Source organism: Tamandua tetradactyla, chromosome 13 (assembly GCF_023851605.1).
Source record: "Tamandua tetradactyla isolate mTamTet1 chromosome 13, mTamTet1.pri, whole genome shotgun sequence".
NCBI classification, from domain to species: domain Eukaryota; kingdom Metazoa; phylum Chordata; class Mammalia; order Pilosa; family Myrmecophagidae; genus Tamandua; species Tamandua tetradactyla.
In genome coordinates this window covers 67,185,426-67,213,090 of record NC_135339.1, presented here as the reverse complement: position 1 = coordinate 67,213,090, position 27,665 = coordinate 67,185,426, and the positions used below count along the sequence as shown (strand labels likewise).

The 27,665-nt window shown below is 39.2% G+C and overlaps 1 protein-coding gene across 3 annotated transcripts in view; it reads right to left on the bottom strand.

Annotated features, from left to right (window-relative positions):
* SORCS3 (sortilin related VPS10 domain containing receptor 3) overlaps positions 1-27,665 on the bottom strand; it is a 603,968-nt gene that overhangs the window by 263,641 nt on the left and 312,662 nt on the right. For all 3 annotated transcript variants that reach the window (XM_077125964.1, XM_077125965.1, XM_077125966.1), the window contains exon 4: positions 1,626-1,784. In XM_077125964.1, the coding sequence (XP_076982079.1) occupies positions 1,626-1,784 (159 nt within the window). The remainder of the gene's footprint in view (positions 1-1,625; positions 1,785-27,665) is intronic.

Genomic DNA, 27,665 nt, shown 5'->3' with positions numbered 1-27,665 from the left:
TACATAATAGTCTAGCATCAAACACTGCACTAAGATTCTGGAGATGACAGGAAATATGAAGAAGATTAATCTAAAGTTCTTTTCCTTAGGTTTAAATTGCTCAAACATAGAGGGTCCATTACAATAATGTTTATGCAAGCATCAACTAATTCATTCAATTAAATATCACTGGGCACTTACTAATGACCAGGCCCTGCGCTGCGAAACTGCTGTTGCAACATGAGTTACAGCAGACACAACCCTGCTGCTTTCCTGCAGCTTGTAGTCTAGTGAGGATACAGTTAATCCACAAATCAATGTATAATCTCAGTCATGACAACTGCTCTCAGGGAGGGAAACAGAGAGCTATGAGAAAGAAAAGAAGGGGGATTTGACCGTGTCAGGGAGGTCAGAGAAGGCTTCCTGGAGAAGAGATGCTCCATCTAAGATTGAGCAAAGAGTTGGCTTATATTAAGTGGAGAACAGAAACGGAGCAAGGGGGTGGTGGCAAGGGACTGAAAGACATTCATTCTAGGGGAAGTAATGCCAATGAGAGACCAAAAAGAGGCTGGTCTTCATAACCTCAATAGCAACCCTACTGAGGACATTGGCCTTTATTCCATGAGCAATGAGAAAACACTGAAGAGGTTTAAGCAAAGGCACAAAATCACAGGATCTCCATTTGGGAAATGATCATTCAGATTACAGTGGGGAGAACACAGCAGGACAGGTTCTCATGGTAGTTCAAATGACAGATGTAACTTATGTTTGAGTGGTGGGGTAATAGAAATAAGTGCATGAAATCAAGAAATTTAGAAATAAGATAGATGAGTCCAGTTGTTAGATTGAAAATGGTTGGTTAAGAATAAGGAAATATTAACGACACCTCCTAGGTGTCTGATTTTTGCAATTGGATGGATAGAATTAGGGAATATTAGAAAAGAACCTGCTTTGTTGGGGGGAGACCAAGAGTTCATTTTTGGAATACACTTAGTTGAGAGGCTTCTGAGACATACAGGAGACAATGTCAAGTACACAGCCTGATAAATTGAACTGGAGCACAAAGGGGACACTTGACTGAGCCATAACATCTTTAAAGTTTCTAAAAAAGAACAAAATGAACTCATTTCAGGCTTCTGTTCCACTGCTAAAACTGAGAACAATGGTTTATTCCAATTTTACCAAACCAAGGCAGAATGGTGTCATGGAATCTGCCTTAAACTGGAATCTGAGAACATGGGCTCAAGCCCTGCTTCCTCCCACAACTAGCTGAGTAGGTTTGAACAAATGCCTTGGCCTTCCTGCACTTTTGTTTACTATAGTCACCATAAAATTATTATAATTATACATACCCTACTTACCTTGCAGGGTTGTTTTAAAGGTCAAGTGAGTAAATTCATAGAGAAAGCCACTTTAAATTGTGAAGTGATAAATTGCATTGCCAACAAATGAAATACGCCTCTCTACATATTTTGATATTAAAGAATAGAAAGGAAAAGTTAGCTGCTGCAGACAAAATCAACTCAGTTGAAATGATACTGTGTCACTGAATGCCCTCCAAAACTTGGACTGGATTGAGAAAATAAATGCTTTTCACAGAGTGATACCTGAGTGACAAGATGTAAATGAAAACAGTATTTGTTCACCTTTTGATCCAGACTGTAGGCCAGTACCCAATCCTCTTGCCTGGGATGAAAGAGGAGACTCTGTATGTAGAAGGTGAGCCGATACTTTTGATAGGTTGCCCCTTCGTCAGAGCTGATCAATATGCTGCTCTCCATTTCAGGATCACTGAGAAGCATGATCTGAAAAAAGGAGACAGGATGAAATATAGATACAGTTAGTAGGAGAGATGCAAGAAATGAAAGCATCTGTACTTGTATATCATAGCACATTTAGGGGCCTCTAGGTCTCTATATGAAATAACAGTATTATCTTTTTTTCTCATTTTGTCCGTTGCTGAATTGAGCTGAAATAATGTTCAGGGCTAGGCATGCATACAAATGGAGGCTTCATTGTTGCTGTCCATCTTTTAAGTGCTGGGAGCAAATTCTTATAGTCCTCTGTCTGATGACCTTAGGAGAGTCATCTCTCTCTTTCTTTCTCTCCATCTCTCTCCCTCTCTCTCTCTCAATTATCCATATGCAACGCTTCATCACAATATTCCCCCGGAATTCCCGTGGGATACCATGGTTTGTTTTGTTCTTTTCTAATTGTATCAGAAGTTTAATTTATTTAATTGGTTGTATGAGGCTTTGTTTCTAGATATTATCCAAACCCCACACCCCAAAGACCTTTGGACAAATAGAGCAGCCCAAGAAAGTTTTTCATCTCCAATCCAAATCGACAGAGTGGTGTTGGTAGAAAAGTTTTGGCATTAAAGAGAACAGGCTTAAATCTCAACACTCTTCATATCATGTCACCTTGGGAAAGTTACTTAATCTCTAGAGACCTCGATTTCCCCAACAATAACTTGAGTCTGATAGTATCCAAAGTGTCTTAGAGGATTTTACAATGTATGTTCTTGACAAGTGACAGCTATATGTGCTATTGACCTTTTTCACACTTTAAAGCCCCTCAACCACTCCAATCTGGCTTCCACCTGTAGTACTCCCAATGCCACTGGTATTAATAAACATAGGATTGATTTCCTGGTATTTAAATAAGATGAACACAGACATCTGGACCTTTATTTTACTTCTTAGCAGTTTGTCACCCTACTGGAAATTCCATCTGTATTATAGCATTCTCTTCTAGGGCTTCCAAAACACCACACTCTTCTGGTTTTCCTTCTCATTTCTTTTGGATGCTCAACTTTCTCTGACAATCCTTTAAAGACAGTCACTCTTCCACATTTGCACACTGATATTTATGGCAATGGATGGAGGTGGCCTAAGAGTACAACGACTGAGGAATGGAAGGAAGAACTATGATACATATATACAATGGACTACTAAGAAGCCACAAGAAGGAATGAAGTTGTGAGACATGCAGCTAGGTGTATAAATCTTAAGGATGATATTTTGAATGAAATGTCAGGAAGAAAAAGACAAATATCATATCTCAATCATATGGCTTAACTATAATGAAAAAAAATCTTTGTTGAACTGAAGTTAAGGACATGGGTTATCAGGCTGGGCCTATTGTAAAGGGTCCTAGAATGTAAGTCCTTTTCAGTAGTTTAACAGTTATTTCTAAATTCTGAGATACTGAGCTGCTTGTTTATAGCCTGGTCTTTCCCAGAAACTTTGGGTGTTTATGTGATACCTGAAATTTAAGCTCTGAAGCTATTAAAGTCAGCAGTACAACATACAGGAACTATTTAAAAAGTTGAAAAAGTGATCAGACTTCAAGTAAAGATATGAATGAAACTGATCTGGATAGGACTAAGGTAAATTAGAATATAAGGTAAAAGATGATATCGTTCATATTTTAAAACTTCAACTTCTGTATGATACCAAACGGAGAGATGTTGATTTGTGCAAATTTATATTTTGGGTAGTGTATTTCCTAATTTAACTTGTATGGTTAGTTTTAGTTGAACACCATAAGTACATGGAATCTTGAATACAGCATAAGATTTTGTTGGTTTGTCCAGGTTAGTGTGATACCCTGATATATCCCAGAGTACTTGGGCAGTGAATAAAGAAGTACTTACAAAGTCCCCTTGGAATACAGGGAAGAGAGGAGGAAATATTCAACTTCCCCATTTGGAGAATTTTTGATATTCTTACAAGCAGTGGGGACAACCAAATCAATAGGCCAAGGCCTTGTCCTTGGGGTTCACCCCTATAAAACTTATTCTTGCAAAGGACAGGTTAAGCCTACTTAAAATTAGGCCTAAGAGTCACCCACAGGAAACATCTCTCTCTAAGCCAACTCAGCAGATGAACACATAGTCCTCCCCACTAGATGGGACATAACTCCGAGGGATGTAAATCTCTCTGGCAACATGGGACTGAACTCTAAGGATGAGCCAAGACCCAGCATCAAGGAATTGAGAAAGTCTTCTTGACCAAAAAGGGAAAGAGAGAAATGAGACAAAATAAAGTTTCAGTGGCTGACAGATTACAAACAGAGTTGAGAGGCTATCCTGAGGTTATTCTTATGCATTATATAGATATCCTTTTTAGTTTATGGTATATTGGAGTGGCTAGAGAGAAGTATCTGAAACTGTTGAGCTGTGTTCCAGTTGCCTTGATTCTTGAAGTCAATTGTATAAAGATAAAACTTTTACAATGTGGCCATGCGATTGTGAAAACCTTGTGTCTGGTGCTCCTTTTATACAGGATATGGAAAAATGAGTAACAAAATATGGGTAAAAAAATAAATAAATAATAGGGAGGAAAAAGGGTAAAATAAATTGGGTAGATGGAAATATTAGGAGTCAATGAGAGGGAGGGGTTAAGTAGGACTCATAAATGGTTCCTCATTCCAGCCCAATTCTCCCCAGCATTCCCCGGCTTAGTAAGTGCTTCTATCAACCATTCATGTGAAACCAAAACCCCAGGATTCATCTCTGACTCTGCTTTCTCACTCACCTCTCCAAATCAATGACTGTGAGCCCTGTGCATTCTATCTCCTAATTAGTTCTAAAATCACACCCATTTTCTCCCTGCCTATTATGACTACAATCATTCAAAACATCATAATCTCTCTACTGAATGACTGTAACACACTCCAAATCAGTCTTACTATGCTAGCCTTGACTCCACCAATCCATTTGGCACACGATTACCAGAAAAGTCATCCTGTAATAAAAATTTGATTCTGACATTCCCCTACTTAAAATCTTTCAATGACATATCATTGGTCTTCCTATACATTTTAAAATCCTTAAAATGGCCTGGAAAAGCTTTCTCCACAAATGTCTCTTTCCCGTCAGCACAGCCCATTTGGAGTCTATTATCCAGCATTACCCATTTCTTTAGTTTCCTAATGTTTGCTGAATGAATGAATGAACAAATTATTTATTTCCTCCAGGTTTTTTACTGTCATTGGGTATACCACCACCAACCATTAGGGTTACTTCTATCACAAGGCCTGAACCATGGAGTTCAAAGTACAAAGTAAAGACAAAAACATTTCATATCTTATACAATAAAGCTATTAAATAGCAGGATTTTAAAAATGTTACCCATTACATAAAACAGTATTATGAAGTAAGTTTTAAAATAAATTTAGAACCTGTGACTGCTAAGATGTGAAGTTATTTCCCTCTTTAATCACTTTACAGCTTCTCAGACAAGCTTGCTTTCTTTTCTCAAATATTTGCTTTAGCTTCATTGAAGTAAGTTATCACTGGTTATCAGCTAATTTTTACAAATGAATCCTGTGTAATATTTTTTTCCCATTCATGGGTAAATAATCCAGAGGGAAAGCTCTTAGATGGGTTATTTATAGACAGAATAACTTCCTCCCCCATGGCACTGTGAAGGATCAAGGCAAATGGGTATATACACCCCCCTGTCCTTGAGAAAACTTCAGAGGATGCATACATGCTCTTTGTAAAGTTTGAGAGGACAAATATACTGGGTAAGAATGAAGCTTTCATAACTGGTCCCACTTGCTTTGCACCATGTACCAACAGGCTATATAACAGGCAATGAAATAATTTTTCCCCTGGTGCAGAGAAATTAAACTGCTTATTTTATGCAGGTATAAAGAAGTTTCATGCCTATGATTTTAATTAGAAGATAAGACCAACATCATAAACGGGCTTTATTTTATATACCATGAGTTACAATATACTGAATAAGGGTTACTCAAATATCTTGTGCAATGTGTTCTCGCCCTCCAGCTCTGTTTCCTTCTGCGCACACCCACACACATCCACACACTTGCACACAAAACACATGCTAACACACACATGTTGCATATATGTACATGCACACACACAACACACAAATGGATTATATGACCAGGCATATTGACATTGTGTGTCAGCTTTATGGAGTTTTGTTGGCGAGAGCACAGTTTATTGCAACCTTTTGCTGACATTCTCATCAGAAATCCTTTTATAAACTTTGATATCACTGTCAGTGTCTCTATTCAACCCCAGTTTCTGAGAAGAATGAAAGGAAGGAAAATAGAAACCTACATCCTCTGGAACATACTCTGGGTTTCAAACAGGCACGTTTCTGCTTTCGTTGAACCCTCACACTGGCCATATGAAGCAGGTTTTCTACAGATCAGGAAACTGAGGCTGAGTTCCTACTTCAATGGATTCAAAAGCCACACACCACCCACACAAACATGTTATTGGACCTTGAAACCATAGCACGTTTCATCGTTACGAACAGAGACAAGTACAAGTCAGAGAAGTAGGTCTTCATCCTTTTATTTCTCAGAGCATTCTGAGAAATCCACACACACATGAAAAGTAGCAAGAAAGCCTGTTTCCTCCTCTGACTCACAGCTACCTCTGGCCAAGGAGTGATCAAGAATTAAATGCCTGGGAACCCAAGGGAGGAGCACACTATTAGCGCCAAAAAAAAAAAAATAGAGACCATAGCATTAACATAAACATAATAAGACAGTAAATGCCTTGTCAGAAGTTAAGCTTCAAGGAGATATGTGTGCATTATGTATTAATATACTGCATATAGAAAGGAGATCCTACTCCCACTCAAATTTTGCCCTTCTATATTTAGTTATTAAAAATCCTTCTATCCATGGCAATGGCTGCTTGGATGCCCATAAGTTCAGTATTTAACGTGACTCTGACAACATGAACAGGAAGAATTCCCATTAGAGATTTTGATTTTGCTTCATTCTGCCTTTGTTTCTTTATCCAGCTTGTCCTGACAGAGCTCTTCAGTGAGTGTGTGTGTGCTAGAAGGAAGGGAGGGTCGTTCAAATGTGGTTTAGTGGTGCTTTTAATGATACAGTCTCTGGGGACTGATAGCTTGAGTTCAACTCTTCAGCCCACTATTTAATTTATACATAAATGTAAGAAGTTACCCTATTTTTCCAAGGGTCTGATCTCATCTATAAAAAGGAGATGATAATCATTCCTACTTCACAAAACTGTTGGGAAAGTTAAATGAGATAATGACTAAAAGAGCTTAGCACAGTGCCAGGCTAAATAAATGTTAACTTTTATCTTTAAATCCTCCAGGATAAGAGCACACCTGAAGTCAGAAGTGATGCCAAGCAGGTTGGAGACAGAAGTGATTTGGGGATTATTTGCCTCCTCCTCCACTGCCATCATTCTGGAACATTGTGGATAAAAAACAAAGCATGGGAGAGAAACAACTACTGGCATTTTATATCCCTGGTAGGATTTTAAGAAAAATATGGTCTACTAGCAAATACCAGCACTGCCAGAATGAATCAGAAAATAATTATCAATTTGCTAAACACACCAGCTGCTTTGAATGACCACTCTCTTCTCTTCAATGTGAGGCTACAGCCCATGAAGACCTAGTGAGCTAACCTCGCCATTGCCATAGGTGGACCCCATACAACCAGTCTTAACCTATTTGACTGTTCAGCATAAATGAATTTTCTGTGTCTCAGAAGAGAGATGGATAGGTTTTAGCATTTCCCAACCTACCGGTGATAAACTCTCTTTTTGTTTTATACTTATAATGCTTTTTGCATAAAATTCCTTAGAAAGTTGAATCTAAGTGGTCCTAATTTTAATGGCATGCTGCAAATTGCAAAGCACACACATGGAAGTCAGGAAGCAGGCAGGAGATCTCTCGGTCAACTTACGCTTCCAAAAGCCTGAAGACTGGTTTTACAGTCAAAATCAGTATTGGGGTTGTCAAAAATTCTCCCCAGAAATCACTCCAGAATGTACCTTTTCCTGCTTCCGGCAAGTCTTGTAATATCCTTGTGTGACTTCATTCAATTGCTCATCCTCTCTGCTTCTCCCTCACACAATCTGCAAACTGGGGTGAAAGTTCAAGGTTTCTCAGTCTCTCATTCTGCCAGAGATCCCAGAAATGCAGAGGAAACAAATTCTCGTCCCATGCTTTGAGAGCAGCTTCAGAATAGGACTAATTAGACTTCCCTCTGAATCGAAAGGGGGAAATGCTATAATTGATGGAATAATTGAGTCCTAATAGGAGGCCCCTAGCACAGTCAGTGCCCAACAAAGAACAACAACAAAACCCATACAAGCTGACACAGAGCATGAGAGAGATGCCAGCACAGCCGGCCCCAAACCAACGGACAGAACTGATGTGTTGTTGGATACTGACACACAAACAGAGGCTTTCATAGATAAGGCGTTTAATCAATATTTACCAGCATCCACCTCTCTCTCTTTTCCCCTCCCTCCATCTTTCCCTCCTTTCCTTCCTCTCTTTTCTTCCTTTCTTCCTTCTTTCTTTCATCTATCTATCTATCTATCTATCTATCTATCTATCTATCTATCTATCTATCTATCTATCTATCTATCTAACTAATCATCTTCTAGAGCTATAGCTATAGCCATATCTCTCCTCTTATAACAGTGGTTCTCAACTTGGGGGTATTTAGACCTGAAGGGGACATTTGGCAGTGTCTAGAGATAATTTAGTTGTCACAACTAGGGGAAGGGGGAGACAGCTACTAGCATCTAGTGGGTGGAGGCCAGGGACGCTGCTAAATATTTCACAGTGCACAAGTCAGCCCCACACAACAAAGAATTATCTGGACCAAAATGTCAGTACTGCCAGTATTGAGAAAACTTTCTTAAAAAAACTATACATGTATATGTACGTATATATAAACTCATATCCTTCTATGTATAAAATATATAATTTGCATATACATTTTGCAGATGGAGCATTATATTTGTACTTATACACATACTCTCTTTTACTTGCTTCCCTTTATTCATGTCATTTCCTTTGCCAAGGTTACTTTCCACACCTCCCCACCCCAAACCAGCTAAGCTTCTTACTATTTACACTTTGGGATTGAACACAAGCATCATAAATAAAACAACAATCGTCAAAACCAATGAAGAAAATAAATGAAAAGCAGAAAATTTTAAATATAAGATTATACATGAGATTAGAGGCAAAACAACATGGTGAAATTCTGACAAAATATTTAAAATAAGCAAATGTATAAATACCATATATTCAACAAACACTTACTGCATCTTTACTATGTGAGAGGCTCTATTTTAAGGACTAGTAAAGGAGCAATAATCAAAAAAAAATGAAAATCCCTGACCTCATAGAGCTTATATTCACTGAAGGGAGACAGAAAATAAACAAATGAATGAGGAAGATACATAGCTTCTCTATGTGCTTTAGAGTAAATCAGGAAAGGGAAAAGGAAGTAATGAAGGAGAGGGTCTGTGATTTCAAATAAGGTAGTTAGGAAAGGCCACATTTCAGAAGTGACATTCAAAGAAAGATGTAGGAGGGGTGCCGGGTGGTTCATGGTAGAACGCTGGCCTTGCATGCGGGAGACCCGGGCTCGATTCCCAGACCATGCACACATCACACACACACACACAAAAGATGTAGGAGTCCAGTGGGTTAGGATAGAAAGACCGAGGTAGAGTGTTAGTGGGAAGGAGGTGATAGGAGGGCTCTGGCTTCGTTTCAAGTGATGCAGAAAGCACTGGCAGCAGTGCTTATCGGAGCAGGGCACCGACAAGCTCTGGTTTATATTTCAATGCCATCAATCTAGCTACCAAGTGGATCAGAGCACATGGGAAGTGGGGAATGTGAGGGAAAGTTTCAGAGAGACCAACTCGAGGCCTCTGTAATAACCCAGATGGGAGAGGCTGACGGCCTGAGCCCAGATTGAGTGTGAAGGGTGGAAACGTAGTCAGATCTGGAGATTATATATACACACAAATATACATAATAGATACATATATAAAATATAATATAGTAATATATTAGTTACTGAAGTGAAATTCACATAACTTTAAACATTTTAAAGTGGAAAATTCGTGGCATTTAGTACATTCACAATGTTGTACAACTATAGCCTCTATCTAGATCCACAATATTTTCATTACCCCCAAAGGAGAAGCCATGTCCATTACACAGTCATTCCCCATTGCTCCATCCCCAGCATTTGACAACTCTTAATTTGCTTTCTGTCTCTCTGGATTTATCTGTGCTTGCCAGTTCATATAAAGGTAATCATACAATATGTGACCTGTGTATCTGGCTTCTTTCACTTAGCATAACATTTTCGAGGGTCATCCACTTTGCAGTATGCATCCATAATTCATTCCTTTTTTGGCTGAATAACACCTGACTGTATGGATATACCACATTTTGTTTATCCATTCATCCACTGATGGACAGTAGGTTTTTTTCACCTTTTGGCTACTGTGAATTTTGCTGTTATCAACATTTGGGAACAAGTATTTTAAAGGAAAAGTCAAAAGTGTTTGCTTACAGATTTGATGTTGGGTGTAAGAGAAAGAGAGGCAACCCATTAAATGGTTTTCACCTTCATGTCTATTTCAGCATTGCTTATAATAATGAAAATTTGGAACTAACTCATATTGTCAGATTTTGGGTATAAACAGCTGTGAAAATGGGATTAGCATTTATGAGACAGAAAAGCCTGTGGAAGGAACAGGTTGGACTTTGAAAATAGGAATTTGGCTTTGAAATAGTTAGGCTGAAGATGCTGAATACACATCCAAGAAGAGACAGGAACTAGACCATGGCTGCACAAAGTTTGTTTTCAGGAGATAGGTTTAGCTTGCAATAAATATCTAAGAGACATTGGGGTTTAAATAGCATTTAAAGATGTGACTCTGGAGATCACTAAGACAGCAAATGTAGAAAGAGTCCAGAGAAGTATGTTCTGGGATACTATTTAAGAATCAAAGAGGTAAGGGGGGCCCAGAAAAGGAGACTGAGAGGTGGAAGGAAAATTCGGAGAGAGCAGGGAACTCAAAATCAAGGGAGGAGAAAGTATCAAGGGAAAAAGAACCCTCAGTAGTGTCCAGTGCAGCTGATCATCCAGTAAGATGAGTTGTGAGACTTGACTACTGAATTTAGCAACATGGGGGATATTGGTGACCATGGCAAAAAAAGCAGTAAAGTGGAGGAAACAGATAGTTAGCATTGATGCAAGTATAAATTGTCATGGCCTTCCTGGAAAGCAATGTGGCAATATGGAGCATTACTCTTCTAAACAGTAATGCCTGTGACCCTGTAATTTTTTTCCAGGAATCTGTCCAAGGAAACCATTAGGGACTCAATAAAAGGCTTATGCACCTGTATGTTCATCTCAGTGTCATTTAAGATAATTCAACATTGGAAAAATAAAACAAATATCTGATGAGAGAATGGTTAACGAAAGTGGGCTAAATCCATTCCATGGAATATTATGCAGCCTTTTAATATGAGTTCAAATAGCTTTATGACTCAAGAAAATGTTCATGACATATTTAAACTGTGCCAAAAAAGCAGGCTCAAATACATAAAGCCTAATCACAATTTTGTTACAAATTCTTTCTATTTCACATCATGTTTTTAGTGGCTATCCCTGAGTGGCAAAAGATCACGAATACTACGCTTTCCTATTTTTCCCCAAATATTCTCCAATAAGCATACATTAACTTTATAATCATAAAATGTTCTCTTCCTATACAGACACACCCACACACACTTTCCCAACACCAGCCCTTTCAATAATTTCATCCAGATGGTGCTACCTATTGCCTATGCTTGGAAAGACCAAGAAGCTCAAAAAATATGTCTGCCTTGTTTGCACCGAGCCAAGTGTTGGGTAGGTATTGAGTGAGGCTGGAGTATTGAAAGGGCTTCAATGTCTATAGCAGCAAGAGCACCTGCCAGCTCAAGGAGTAATATTATTGGCCTCCCTTCTAGAGTTGAAATCTCCTGCCCTAACCTCTGGTGCTCCAAACCGTCTCACCCACTGGACACTGGATGGATTGTCCCAAGTCCAGCAGCCCCATTCTAGATGTGATAAGAAAAAACAAGTCTGATACCTCAGGAACTTCACAATTGGACTCCCATTTCATTTGCAGTCTTACTCTCCCACAGTCCCATGCTCTAGCTGTGCAGACCCCTGCCCCCTCCACAAGTTTCCTCAAATCACCATATTTATTCTAATATTTATATCTTTGCTAACACTGCCTACATACCTAGAAAGCCCTAGCATTCTATCCAGCCCACCATTTCATGAAGACTCCTGAATGCTCCAGTAAGTGCATTCTGCCTTCCATGAATGCCACTGGCAAATCTGTGATCACACTGAACTATTACTTCATGTTCAAATATGTTTCTAAATTTATAAATACATTTATATTTTTTAATGTTGGTTATCTTGTGTTTCACTTGTATTTCTCCAGCTCTGTCATCTAGATGTGAAGTTCCTTAAACGCAGGGGGCTTGTGTTATATCACATCTGCTGTTCTTATATGTGATACTGAATGACGCACACACTTAGTAAGATTCAATGCACTATATTTATGGCTTATTAGCACTGTGACCAGAGAAGCTAGCTGCACCTCAGTAACAGCAGTCAGTAGAACTTGTACTTGAAGCATGGCCCTTGTTTGCCCACTTGTTGCCAGCCCCACATCCCATAACCATCACTCAATGCTTGCAGTAGCTCCTCTACCATGTCTATTCCTCTTTCGTAAAAGCCTAATACAGACAAATTTAACAAGTTGATGCCCATATATGTTTTCTGCAAGATGTTTAGTTCCAATATTTGAAAAATGCAAGTCTAATTCTGAAAGAGAAGGAAAAAAGAAGAATCATATTTTTAAAAGAGCAAAATAGAAGTGGGTTGGAAGTAATTTTGCTCAATTTAAATTATTCTTTATTTGGGGCTTTTGTTTATTTTGTTGTTGCTCTTTTAGGAGCAGAGAAGGATGGAAACTCAGGTCTTAGACTTCTGCTCGTGCAATCAGATGGAGGGTGCTAAGACATGGGATAGAAGCATTCACCAGACATACAACCCTACGGATTGGGAAAGGTTTAGAAAATATCTTACCAGTTGAATCAAGATCATCCAAGGTATTTACCCTTGCTACTGTGCACCTCTGGGACCACGCTCGGACCCCAAATTCACCAGCTGTCTTAGTTTTGCCACACTGCTATGCAAATACCAAACAATGGGTTAGATTAAACAATAGGAACACTCATTGGCTCACAGTTTTGATGCTAGCAGAAGTCCAAAATCAAGGTGTCAGCAAAGCAATGCTTTCTCCCCAAAATCTGTAACATTCTCTGCTGGCTGCTGGCAATCTGTAGAATTCCTTGGCTTATATCCCTGCCTCACATCACATGGTGATGTCCTCTCCTTTCCTGTCCAGGTTTCATTTACTTGCCATTTCCAAATTCCAGCTCCTGGCTCTTTCCTGTGGCTTTCTCTTACTATATCTGAATTTCTTCTGCTTATAAAGGCCTCCAGTTATCTGGATTAAGGGCACTCTTTCAGCTGGAAGACAATTTAACTAAAATAACACCCTCAAGAGATACCTTTTACAATGGCTTCTTACCCACAGGAATGTGGGTTCAGATTAAGATCATACCTAGAGGCAGGGCAAGATGGCGACTTAGTGAGGTGTGGAATTTAGTTCCTTCTCCAGGGCAGCCAGTAAATAGCCAGGAACAATATAGAACAATTGCTGGGGGAACATCAATAACCCACATACAGCATACACCAGTCTGGACCAAGTGGAAAAGCTGAGATCCCACACAGAACTCTAAGTCCCCCAAGCCAAGGAGACTGACACCCCTCCCCCACGGATGCTCCTTGAGCGGAAAGAAAACAGACTTTACTAATAGCAAGGACTAAGCTCAATGGAGCTCCAACTGCAGAATTACTTAACAAATTCTGACTACTGAAAATTAGGTTAGCACAACTGAACCTGGACTAAGTATTAGAGGAACAGGGAGTTTTTGCCCCAGCAGAGATAAGGCAGGGCTGACAGAAAAAAAGAAAAAAAAACACAGAGGCTTTTTGAGGTGTGTAGCACAAAATGCAGGATAACGGCTGGACCCTAAAAAAGGGTGGCACATAGATTCTGGAGATACATACAGCCACATATCAACTTAAGCTCTTGATTGACAAACACTAGGAGCAGTCAGGGTCCGAAAAGGCTTTTTTTCTACTCCTTAACAGCTCATTAGATTGAGCTGGAAGCACTCTCATGTTCCAGTACTGTCCCAGGCTTGTCTGGGAGACAAAGTAACCAGTTAGGTGAAAGAAGTTAATTCCTTAAAGGGTGTATCTTCCCCAAAAGAAGGGTGGGACCCAGCTCAAGTGGAATCCCTCATTCAAGGAATTCAGGCCCCAAGGACTGGAGAACTGCAGCACTTAAAGCCTCACCTCTTTCTCAACTACACCCCCAGCTGAGAGAGTCTGCTGAAATTAAAGGTACCACATGCAGCATGCTGGACAGGACAGGAAAAGCACAGAGTCTATAGGCTTCATAGGAAAGTCTGACAACCTACTGGGTCTCACCCTGAGGGAAAACTGATGCTGGCTATTACTCTTTCCTCCTGAGAGATGGGCCTGTCTGGTTTCTGGTCTGGGAAAATATGACTGGGGTCTATAATATCTGAGGAGACCCTTGCAAAAAAAAGAAAAGGCTTCATATAGGCGGGGCAAGAAACAGCAAAACAAGAACTGAAAAATTCTGATCAGTTAAACAGAACCTACAGTAGAGGTCTAGAATAAGTTGATTTGAATGGCAAAGGACAGATAGAGAACAAAGACATCCATAAGAAAATCCTAGGTAAAAGAGTGAAAACAACCTCCAGAATAAACTAATTAAGGAAATCAAATACCTGGACACCAGCAAAAAATAACAAGTCTATTAGGAAAATCAGAGATATGGCCCAGTTAAAGGAACAAACCAACACTTCAAATGAGATACAGGAATTGAAATAACTAATTCAGGATTTTTGAAAAGACATGGAAAATCTCATCAAAAATCAAATCAATAAGTTGAGGGATGATATAAAGAAGACATTGGGTGAACAAAAAGAACTCGAAGTTTGAAAATACAAATCACAGAACTTATGGGAATGAAAGGCACAATAGAAGAGATAAAAAAAAAAACAATATAAACCTACAACAATAAATTTGAAGAGGAAGAATAAAGGATTATAAACTAGAGAACTAGACATCTGAAATTTTACACACAAAAGAAAACATAGGGAAAAGAATGGGAAAATATGAGCAGGGTCTCAGGGAATTGAATGACAATATGAAGCACACAAATATACATGCTGCAGGTGTCCCAGAAGGAGAAGGGAAAGGAAAAGGAGGAGAAAGACTGAAGAAAAAAATAATCACTGAAAATTTTCCATCTCTTCTGAAAGACGTAAAATTACAGATCCAAGAGGTGCAGTGAACCCCAAACAGAATACATCCAAAAAGACATACTTACTAATCAGATTGTCAAATGTCAAAGAGAAAGACAGAATTCTGAAAGCAGCAAGAGAAAATCAATCCATCACTTACAACGGAAGCCCAATAAGACTATGTGTGGATTTCTCAACAGAAACCACGGAGATAATAAGAAGGCAGTTGTATGTTATATGTAGGATTCTAAAAGAGAAAAACTGCCAACCAAGATTTCTATACCCAGCAAAATTGTCCATCAAAAATGAAGGGGTTCCCAGTACCTACCCATGCAAAAAAAAAAAAAAAAATGAAGGGGAAATTAAACATTTTCAGACAAATGATCACTGAGAGAATTTCTGATTCAGAGAACAGCTCTGCTTACTAAAGTGAGCACTACAGGCAGATAAGAAAAGAAAGGAGAGAGAGGGCTGAAGAATGAAGAAGAATGAACAAATGAAAACTATCAGTAAGGTAAAAAGAGGAAAAATTAGACATGACATGTAAAACTCGAAAGACAAAATGGTAGAAGAAAGTACTGCTTTTATAGTAATAACATTAAATGTTAATGGATTAAACTCCCCAATCAAAAAACACAGACTGGCAAAATGAAATTAAAAAATATGGCTTATCTGTATGCTATCTACAGCAGATTCATTTTAGACCCAAGGACAAAAATAAGTTGAAAATGAAAGGTTGTGAAAAGATATATCATGCAAACAACAATCAGAAAAGAGCAGGAGTAGTTATACTAATATCCAACAAATTAGACTCCAAATGTTAAGCAATTATAAGAGACAAAGAAGGACACTATGTATTAATAAAAGGAACAATTCACCAAGAAGACATAACAACCATAAATATTTATGCACTGAGCCACAGTGCTCCAAAGTACATGAGGCAAACACAACAGCAAAGGTAGAAATAGAAACTTCTATCATAATAGTTGGAGACTTTGATTCCCTGCTTTCATCAATGGATAGATCATCTAGACAGAGGATCAATAAAGAAATAGACAATTTGAAAATACTATAAATGAACTAGGCTTAACAGACATTTACAGAACATTACACCCCACAACAGCAGAATACATATTTTTCTCAAGGGATCATTCTCAAGGGTAGAACATATACTGGATCACAAAGCAAGTCTCAATAAATTTAAAAAGACTGAAATCATACAAAACACTTCCTCAGATCATAATGGAATGAAGTTGGAAATCAATACCAGAAAGAGAGCCAGAAAATTCACAAACGTATGGAGGCTAAACAACACACTCTTACACAACCAGTGGGTAGAGGAAGAAATTAAAAGAGAATACAGTAAATATTTCAAGGCAAATGAAAATGAGAACAAAACATATCAAAATTTATGGGATGCAGCAAAGGCAGTGCCGAGAGGGAAATTTATTGCCTTAAATGCCTATATTAAAAAAGAAGAGCAAAAAATCGATGAATTAACTGTTCACTTGGAAAAATTAGCGAAAGAATCAGCAAACTAACCCCGAAGGAAACAAAAGGAAAAAAAAATGAAGATCAGAGTAGAAATAAATGAAATTGAGGACATGAAAACAATTGAGAAAATCAACAAAACCAGAAGTTGGCTCTATGAGAAAATCAATAAGACTGATGGACCCCTAGCAAGGTTGAGAAAAAGAAGAAGAGAGAGGATGCAAATAAATAAAATCAGAAATGGAAGAAGAGACATAACCACTGACCCCACAGAAATAAAGGTGATAATGAGAGGATACCATGAGTATCCTCTAGTTTATATATGCTAATAAACTAGACAACATAGATGAAATGGGCAACTTCCTAGAAAGGCATGAACAACCACATTTGACTCGAGAAGAAATAGACAACCTCAGCAAACCAAATACAAGTAAAGAGATTGAATCAGTCATCAAGAACCTACCCCAAAAGAAAAGTCCAGGACCAGAGGGCTTCAAATGTGAATTCTACCAGCCATTCAAGAAATAATAGTACAATCCTGCTCAAAATCTTCAAAAAAAATGAAGAAGAGGAAAAGCTACCCAACTCATTATGAAGCCAACATCATCCTAATACCAAAGCAAGACAAGGATACTATAAGAAAAGAAAATTACAGACCAATCTCTCTAATGAATATAAATGCAAAATCCTTGACAAAATATTTGGAAAACTGAATCCAGCAGTATATTAAAAGAATTATACCCTGTGACTAAACAGGATTTATTCCATGTATGCAAGGATGGTTCAACACAAGAAAATCAAATAATGTAATACACCATATCAACAAATCAAAGTAGAAAAACCACATGATCATCTCTATTGACACAGAAAAGGCATTTGACAAAATTCAAAATCCTTTCTTGATGAAAACACTTCAAAGGATAGGAATAGAAAGGAACTTCCTTAACATGATAAAGGGAATATATGAAAAACCCACAGCTAACATCATTCTCAATGGGGAAAGACTGAAAGCTTTTCCTCTAAGAGCAAGAAAAAGACAAGGATGCCCACTGTCACTATTATTATTCAACATTGTGCTGGAAGTTCTGGCCACAGCAATTAGACAAGAAAAAGAAAGAAAAGGCATTCAAATTTGAAAGGAAGAAATAAAATTGTCACTGTTGGCTGATGATACAATACTATATGTCAAAAATTTCAAAAAGTCTACAGTAAAGCTACTAGAGCTAATAAATGAGTACAGCAAAGTGGCAGGGTACAAGATCAACACTCCCAAATCAGCAGTATTTCTATACACTAGTAATGAGCAATCTGAGGAGGAAATTAAGGGAAAAAATTCCATTTACAATAGTTACCAAAAGAATCAAATATTTAGGAATAAATTTAACTAAGGATAAAAAAGACCTATACACAGAAAATTACAAGAAATTGCTAAAAGAAATCATGGACAACCTAAATAAATGGAAGGGCATACTGTGCTCATGTACTGGAAGATTAAATATAGTTAAGATGTCAGTTCTACCCAAATTGATTTATAGATTCAATGCAGTACCAATCAAAATCCCAACAACCTACTTTGCAGAAACAGAAAGACCAATAACCAAATTTATCTGGAAGGGAAGGTTACCCTGCATCACTGAAAATATCTTAAGAAAGAAAAATGAAGTGGGAGGTCTCACACTACTTGACTTTAAAGCAAATTATGAAGCTACAGAGTCCAAAGCAGCATGGTACTGGTATAAAGACGGATATACTGACCAGTGGAATTGAATAGCATTTCAAAAATAGACCCTCTCATCTATGGACAACTGATCTTTGATAAGGCAGTCAAGCCAGTCCACCTGGGACAGAGCAGACTCTTCAATAAATGATGCTTAGAGAACTGGATATCCATATGCAAAAGAATGAAAGAGGATCCATATCTCATACTGTATACAAAAATTAACTCAAAATGGATCAAAGACTTAAACATTAGAGCTAAGACCATAAAACTTTTAGAAGAAAATATAGGAAAATATCTTATAAATCTTGTAATAGGAAGCGATTTCCTAGACCTTACACCCAAAGCATGAGCATTGAAAAAAGAAATAGATAAATGAGAACTTTTCAAAATTAAACACTTTTGTGTATCAATGAACTTTGTCAAGAAAGTACAAAGGCAGCCTATGCCATGGCAGATAATATTTGGAAATGACATATCAGACAAGGGTTTAGTATCCATAATATATAAAGAAATTATTTCAACTCAACATCAGAAAGACAAACAACCTAATTTAAAAATGGGCAAAAGGCATGAGCAGACACTTATCAGAAGAGGAAATACAAATGGCTAAAAGACACAAGAAAAGATACTCAACCTCACTGGCTATTAGGGAGATACAAATCAAAACCACAATGACATATCATCTGATACCCACTAGAATGGCCATTATGATAAAAACAGAAAACAACAAGTGCTGGAGAGGATGTGGAGAAAGAGGCACACATATGTAAAATGGTACAACTGCTCTGGAAGGCAGTTTGGCAGTTCATCAGGAAGCAAAGTATGGAACCGCCATATGACCCAGCAATCCCATTGCTAGGTATATATTGAAAGGACTTAAGGGCAAAGGCACAAGTAGATATTTGCACATTTATAGCAGCATTGTTTATGATTGCCAGAAATGGAACCAGCCCACCATCAACAGATAAGTGGCTAAACAAGCTGTGGTATATACACACAATGAATATTATGCTGCTGTAAGACAGAATAAAGTCATGAAGCATAAAACAAAATAGATGGACTTGGAGGACATCATATTGAGTGAATTAGCCAGAAGCAAAAGGACAAATACTGTAGGGTCTCACTAATATGAACTAACAATAATGAGTGAACTTTGAGAATCGAAGTTAAGAACACAGGTTATCAGGATATAGAAATAGGGTAGAGATTGGAAATTGGTATTGAAGGATTAAAAATTTTGCAACAGGACTAATTGTAAAAAATGTAGAAATGGATAACACAATACTACCTGATGGTAGCACAATAATATAAGTACACTGAATGAAGCTGAATGTGAGTGTGATTGACGGAGAACAGCTGGGGGCACATATGAACCCAGAAGGAAAGACAGAGAATAAAGACTTGAGATTGTATAATTTAGGAATGCCTAGAGTAGACAATGATGGTGATTAAATGTACAAATAAAACGTTTTTGAAAAAAAAAAAAAAAGATCATGCCTAAATTTGGGTACATAATTCAGTCTACCACAGGAGTCATTACTTCAAATCCTAAAATCAGAAAGGAAATGATTATGTAAAAAGATAAAGGCAAAAAAATGCTCACCAGCAGGCACACTATCTACCACAAAACAAAACTAATTTATAGTTGAAATTGCGTGGGAGGAAGATCCTGGAAAGATCTGTGCGAGGGATGCTAAATGGAAATTAATTGCACAGTACCCATTATGACTAATTTAAGAATTGCAGATTGTCACTGATATAGTATTTACTTAGTATGCTATCTTTAGAGTTTAATTTAATGAACATATTTTAAAAAGCACAAAGGCTTTCATAAATTCACCTGCTAACCCTATTTTTCTCATTAGATCTTAAAATCTTCACCAGAGAAGCCTCCAAACAAGATGATTTTCACGGATCTAACCCTACATAGTTGAAAGGAATTATGGCACTTGGGGAGATGCAAGGCACACTTTAGCATCACGAGGAAAATGCCAGGGGAGTAAATATGCTTGCAAATATTTTAAGTCTTGGTCTGACTGAAATAGAGGCTGGGCAGCTGAGAGCTTCATTAGCACTAGCAATAGGGTCACTGCATCCTGGGAATACTATGTTGCCCAGTGAGGATGAGGATGCATTAAAACTCAACCATTCTTCCCGGCCATGCACTTCCCAAAAAGAAAAAAAAAAAATTGAACAAATTGTGCTGCAATAAGGGGATACTCACATGAAAGAAGAATGAAATGTGACCCCCACCATACAGCCTACAACAACAACAAAAACTCAACCACTCACCATCCCCAGGCACTGCCTACATGTCTGAGGGGGTAGCTACAGACTCCCATATAGCTAAATGCTAGATGCTATCAACACAGAGCCAAGGCAACTTTCTTCTGCAACAAATATTTGGGCAAATGGACTAACCTAAAAGACCAGGCTGTAATGACCCATGGTAACTTGCAATCCTTTAAACGGTGCAGGAAACGCCCTGAGGAAAGGAAAAGGGAACCAACCCCATTTTCCCAGAGGAGAGACATTTAGCTCCCAGGACGAGTGAAAATGAAAAGGAGGCACACTGCAAGAAGAGGTTGGGCAGAAGTTTGAAGCACTCAGGGACTTTGTGCTTTTTATCTCCAGCATAAGACGCATGCTCTGCATACTTCTACTTGCTAGAATTAAATAGAATCAAAGCCTTTGAGTTCCAGCACATTTCATTCCTTCCATGGCCATTCTCTCTCTGATCCTCACTCCACCCTGTGAGGAAGGCACTAATTAGCTGGCGTATTTAGTGTCCTGTTGCTGCTGTAAAAAACTTACTACAAACATAGTGGCTTAGAATGACACAAATTTAGTCTTTGACAGTTCTGTAGTACAGAAATCCAAAATGATCACAATGGGCTAAAATGGTGTTATCAGGTCTGAGTTCTTTCTGAAGGCCTCAGATGAGCATCTGTCCTCTTGCATTTGCAGCTCCTGGAGGCTGTCCCCATTCTCTGACTCGTGGCCTCCTTTTGCCTTCAAAGTCAGCAAGGGCCTATTGAGTCTTTCTCACCTCACGTCACTCTGGTCCCTCTGACACTGACACTCTTGCCTCCTGCTTGCCCATTTATGGACTACTGTGATTACACAGGGCCTAGCTGGAAAACCCAGGATAATCTCTCCATCTCAAGGCCAGATGATAAAAAGCTTAATTCCATGTATAACTTTAACTGTGACATAACATATTCACAGGTTTCAGAGCTTAGGACGTCTTTGAGGGGGTATTATTTTCTCTACCACACCTACATTCTACAGATAAGGAGATGGCAAAGCCAAGTAACCTGCCAAGTGTTAGAACTGGGGCTCAAACTCAGAGCTCTGCCTCTCAAGTTGAATGCTTTATGGTTCCTGCAATGCTCTGTATGACTAGCAAAGAAGAGAGAGGACACAGCAAGAAAACAAGAAGGAGTCAGTGTGAACAAAGCTGAAAAGAAACAAATGGAAACCAGGAGGGAAAACTAGAATGACTGTTACACCATAGGTCTTTCTCCATGGGTTGTTTCTTTGTTCTGCCCTACCCAGGAGCCTCTCTTTGTGTTTTCAGGACTCCAGCTGCTAATTTGACCCCATTCTTAAAAAAGGAAAAAAGAAAGAAAGGTCATGTGACAGCATGTGTATTTTTGCTCACATTTTTGTATTGTTTGTTTGTTTGTTTTTTGGAAGGAGTGAGGATGAGGGGGTTATTTGGTTTTGCTTCTTCTCTTTGTCAGTGTCAGACAGAAGGGGTGGGGACAGAGAGATAGCAATTTTGCCAGGTAGGTACTCTCTGTAATGATCCATCATCCAGTAACCAGGTGGTCCCCAGACAGACAGGGAAGAGAAAGTCACAATAATAGTAATAAACAGAGAAAGGGGCCTTCCAGGTAACAACATAATGAGGAGCCCTCACCTGCCTCAGTCAGGGGCAGGCTGGGAAGAGGTAGGAGAGAAAAAACTGAAGGAATGAGGGATAGAGATGCCCATAGGTTGCAGTTTTATATTCCTCTCTCTCTCTCACACACACACACATACACACACGGACTGATCAAAGCACTTGTGTGTATATGCACATGCATGTGCTTTCTTTCCCCATTACACAAAGAAAGGAAACAACACCACACATACTCTCTCAAACTGTTTGTTGCTGTTAAGGATATAGCAGCACATTTGTTAAAAGGTCCAACTGCCACTTCTGATTCCAAAGCTCAGCAAAGGATCCACCCCTGCGGTGATTTAGATTAATCACTTCTCATTAAGAACCAATAAACAAACTGCATTCAGAGAGCTCCTTTCTGCCATGGCCTGCTGTAGCCCTGTATAATTGCCGAAAGGGAAAGCAGAGGCACACCAGAGAGTTGTCAAATGTAATTTATAGGTTTTTAAGATCTAATCATTTTCTATAATATTAGATTAAATGACAGTCTTCATTGAAGAGGAAATTACATTTTGCCTTGCTTTCTTCACTTTCTCCCCTTTTCTAGCTAGGGTTTCAGAAAAGTGTTTCTTCCTTAATGTCCCCAGAAAATGTCCTTGACAATGCACCTGAAGAGACCACCCAAAGGACTTCCCTGCAACCAGCAGTCAGCGCAGAGGAGCAGGATGAGAGAGGAATGAGAACATTCCCTGGACAGAGCCTACTCCATCCAGGGACCTCACCAATTCAGCAGTCTCTCTCCCCCTTCAACTTAAGCTGTGCTGTCTTACACCCTGACCACACTTGTCACAGCTCCGGGCCGTTTACTGAGGTTTTTGTGGTATTCTCAAAGTGAAGCGTGCCCTGGAATAAACCAAAATCTTAGAGAATCTCATCACCTTTGGACTTGGAATCAGACAGACCTTGCTTTTTCATTTCATCCATCAGTCATGTGATCGATCATTCATTCACCTCCATTTACAGAGGCTCTGTCTGCTACACCCTGTGATGGGCATGGAGCATGCAAAGAGGAGTACGACAATATTCCAATCCCACCTCCATCATTAATAGCTCCTTGACTGCTGGGCTTCAATTTTTATCAACTGAAAATATAAAAAAGAACAATGACCCCCCCCCCCCATCATGGTGTGGAAGGAGGAGAAAATGAGTAAGTGAAAGAACATGTGGACACCTCTGGCCACATACTGGCACTCAGCAATGTTAGGGCCTTTCTTTCCTTGAAACCCATGTGGTTCCAGAACAGTTATTTTCAACTGAGATGGGGGCAAAAGTAGAGAATCAAGTTGTGTAAAGTGGGATGTCACCCAGATTACACAGCTAAAGTGTATTGCGTAAAAGCAAAGATTAAAGGTCGATAACCAATGCTTTAGAAGGATGATTATAATCTGCAAAGGCACAAGAAAGAAGCAGTAGACAGTAATTCATTACTCTGCCGTGCTTAGCACATATAATGGCAGATGACAAGGAACCAAATCTTTAGCCTGGTGGTCAAGGTCCTTCATTTCACTAGTTCCAAGAGGCTTTCTAACCCAGCGTCCCCAGAGTCCCCATAATCCTGAAAAGAATCACCCAGTTCACTGTTTCCCAAAGATCCTACTTTCCCATCTCAATGCCACTACTTTCTGAATGCTCATTCTTTTACATGTGATATGCCTAAATCCTGTCTACCTTTGCAGGTCATACCCAAAAGGTCACCTCCTCCAGAAAAGTCCCCTGGGTTCCTCACCCAGCACTCTATGGTGCTTTGAAACTGAAACTACCTATTTAAATTAAAGTAAAACTATGAATTCTTTTGTAGCAAAAAGATTATTGTTCTAATCTTTTTACCCCCTACTGAGACTATTTTAGTTTCTTTCAGAGGGACTTAAAAGAGATACAACTCAGCTCCATGTGGCCTCTATCCTGAACCGTACCTGGAAGAGAAGCCCCTGGCATCCCTCAAGAGAGATAGAAAGGAGCCACTGCAGAGCCTCCAGATGGCTCTTGAACTTTCTGCTCCCAAGGGGCACCAGTCACTTCCACTGACCAAAGCATGTCACATGGTCAAGCCTAAGCTGCTTATGCCCCCAGAGGAAGAACCCAGCGGCAGAGGTAGAAACAAGGAAGGTTTTGGGCAAATAATATACCCCATGTAAACAGGTAGCCCAGATCCTCACCATGAGGGCAGCCTGTCCGCTCTAATAACCCCAGAGCAAACCCCTGGCTTGCAAGTCTCATTACAGGTCTGCTTTCTTCCTGTGATGCCCAACTCAACTCTGGCCACAGATGACAACGAATCCATGTGTTCTGCTGATGTCAGCAACATTCCAGATGGACACCTCTTCCCAGGAACAAATCCTATTCTAATTGCCTCAAGCCTCCTCTTCCTATTTCTTATAAATTAGCATTGCCAACAGGTTTAATTAGCAAGCAGAGGCCTCTCATGCCTATATGCTGCACCTGAATACTCTCATTTTAAAGGCACTCGCTTTATACGGCTTTATGAGGCATGTGTTATAAAAGGAGCTCACTCATATGGCTTTTTACACCACGGCAGTCCATTCAATTCACTCCCATAAAATCCCAGCAATATTTAAGTGTTAAAGGTGACTTTCACTATGATATTTATTATTGGATAATGAAAAATGGGACAGATAGCCTTCAAAATCCTAGGCAATGAACCCAACCACATTTTTTCTCAGCAGTTAATACAACAATGACCATATTTCTGGGAAATGACACCAATCCCAATATCCCATTTGTGATTCCCTCTTGACAACATGGGTTTTCTTGAAAGACTTTTGTTTTCTGTGTTTTTGTTTCTGTTTTTTTTTTAACTTTGTAATGACCAAACCCCATATCAGTCAAAAGAAAATCAGTGGGTCAAATATTTAGATCTGCCTTTTTCATCAGACTGGGAAATTTTTAGGACAATTTTGCCCTCCCCCATCTGACCAAGATCTCCCCAAGATTCTTGGTATCCCCTTGCTCTAAATATCCCTTTAAAACCAATGGAAAAAGCTTTCAGAACACAGTGGGAATTCATTCCATTTCACTATCCCTAACTCTGGATCCCCATTGGGCCCAATGTCCTTTCCATATTTTACTAACTAGAACATTAAATGTCATATACTGCACTCTGTGTCTTAGACTGTGTTTTTGTTTTCTTGGCTGCTCAAGCAAATACCATGAAATGAGTTGGATTAAACAATGGGAATTCATTAGCTCACAATTTTGAGTCCAGGAAAATGTCCAAATCAAGACATCAGCAAGGCATTGCTTTATCCCCAAAGACTGTGGTGTCTTCGGGCTGGCTGCCTGTGGCCCTTGATCCTTAGCTCCTCTGTCACATGGCAATGCACATGGCAGCCACCTCTGACCTCACTATTCTCTTCCAGGTTCTGCTGAATTTCAGCTTCTGGAAGCTTCCTGTGGCTTTCTCTCTTTCAGTCTCGATTTCTTTCTGCTTATAAAGGACTCCAGTAATAGAATCAAGACCCATTCTGATTGAGGTGGGCCACACCTTCACAAATGTAACCTCATCAAAAGATTCTCACAATCAGTTCGTACCCACAGGAATGAATTAAGTTTAAGATTATGTTTTTCTAGGATACCTACATCTCCAAACCACCAGAGACTGTGACATCTCTGAGATCTGTAACTGTTTGATTTTTCTCTCTTATCTCTAGGATCCAGCACAATGCTTGGCATATTCTCTCAAAAATGGACACCACTGAACTTCCTTTCTTATTAAGTATGTCTGGGTGAAACCAACTCTGAGAAAATTATTACAGAACAGAAAGGGAACTCCGAGATCATCCATCTCAACTATCCATAATATAGTTAAGGGCACATGAGAGATTAAGCCACCTTTCCAAGTTCACAGTTATCATGGTATAACTGTTAGCCAATGAGGCACATTGGTAAAGACCATAAGACTCACTGGAAATACTTGTTAAACACTGCACTGCCTGGGTCTCATCCCAGACACCCTGAATCGGAATTTCTCAATCTAGGGTTTGACAAGCACCATGTTATTCTAATGCGCATTCAAGTGTCAGCACCACTGTTCCTCTTCCTTGAAGAGCAGACTCAGACCTCCAGTATCTGATAGTCCCCCTACCCCCAGGCAAGGCCATGGCCTTGGAGAGCTTAAAGGACTCACACTAAGTAAAATGGAATGTGAAATGTAGGTGCAACCTTCACCATGATAGGCGAGTTTCCTTATGTCCAATGGAAGGCAAGGATTGCAGGAGAGAATGAGTTAGCATTGGGGTTGGGGCTAATTATAACAAGGGACTCAGGGCAACATTTGTTTAACTATCCCTTTCTGAATAACATTTGATTACCCATTGCTCTGTCAGAGGCAGGGTCCCCAGTTACTCCTTTTTAACTTTACTAACTACATATTGTCCCCTCTTCTCCCCATCCCCCCAAAGTATGTATTTCTAATGAATAGCCTAAATTTTAAGCTTTCTAAATGCCAACTATTTACTCATAGCACAGTTGAGAAGTAATTAGCATCAACTGTGGAGCAACGACCTGCTTTTTCCAGGTTCTACATTTAGTTATGAGAATGAATGAGAAGGAATTAGCCATTTTCTTCTCTAATTAATAGGCAACAGTTCCCACCCATACCAGCTCGCCACACGTTAACACAACTCTAGCTACCCCCTTGCTGCTGTCCTACCTTAAGATAACATTTCAGGAAAACAAAACTATTTGTTGTCAGCTTGTACATGCGCTTAGGCTGGAGGAGCAAGCATATGGAGAGGGAAACTTAGATCTGACCAGAAAAGAGTAAACACAGCTCTCAAATGTATCACAAGGAGGAAAACACAAGGACACTCAACATTTGGTCCAGGAAGATGCGTGAATGAAAACCGCAAAGATCCTACACATCCAGCAAGGAAGGGCCAATTTAATACTAAGGGGAAAAATATATACAGTTCAGAGCAGTGCTTTTCAAACTTTATTATTCTCATGAATCGCCACAGAGCCTATTAAGATTCATATTCTGATTCAGTAGGCATGGAGAGGAGTGTGAGATTCTGCATTTTTAACAATGCCCCAAGTTAAGTCAATGCTGCTGGTCTCTGGACTATACTTTGAATAGAAAGGACTTAAAGTAATTAAGGACTATTAGAAACAGCTGATACAGTACTTGGCCCTCTCAAAATCACCTGGAGAGCTTGTTAAAAAGTTGATTTCTGGAATTTAGGAATTCCGAGTTCAGAATTCAGAAGTTGGGAATTCTGGGTTGGGGCTGAGAATTTGC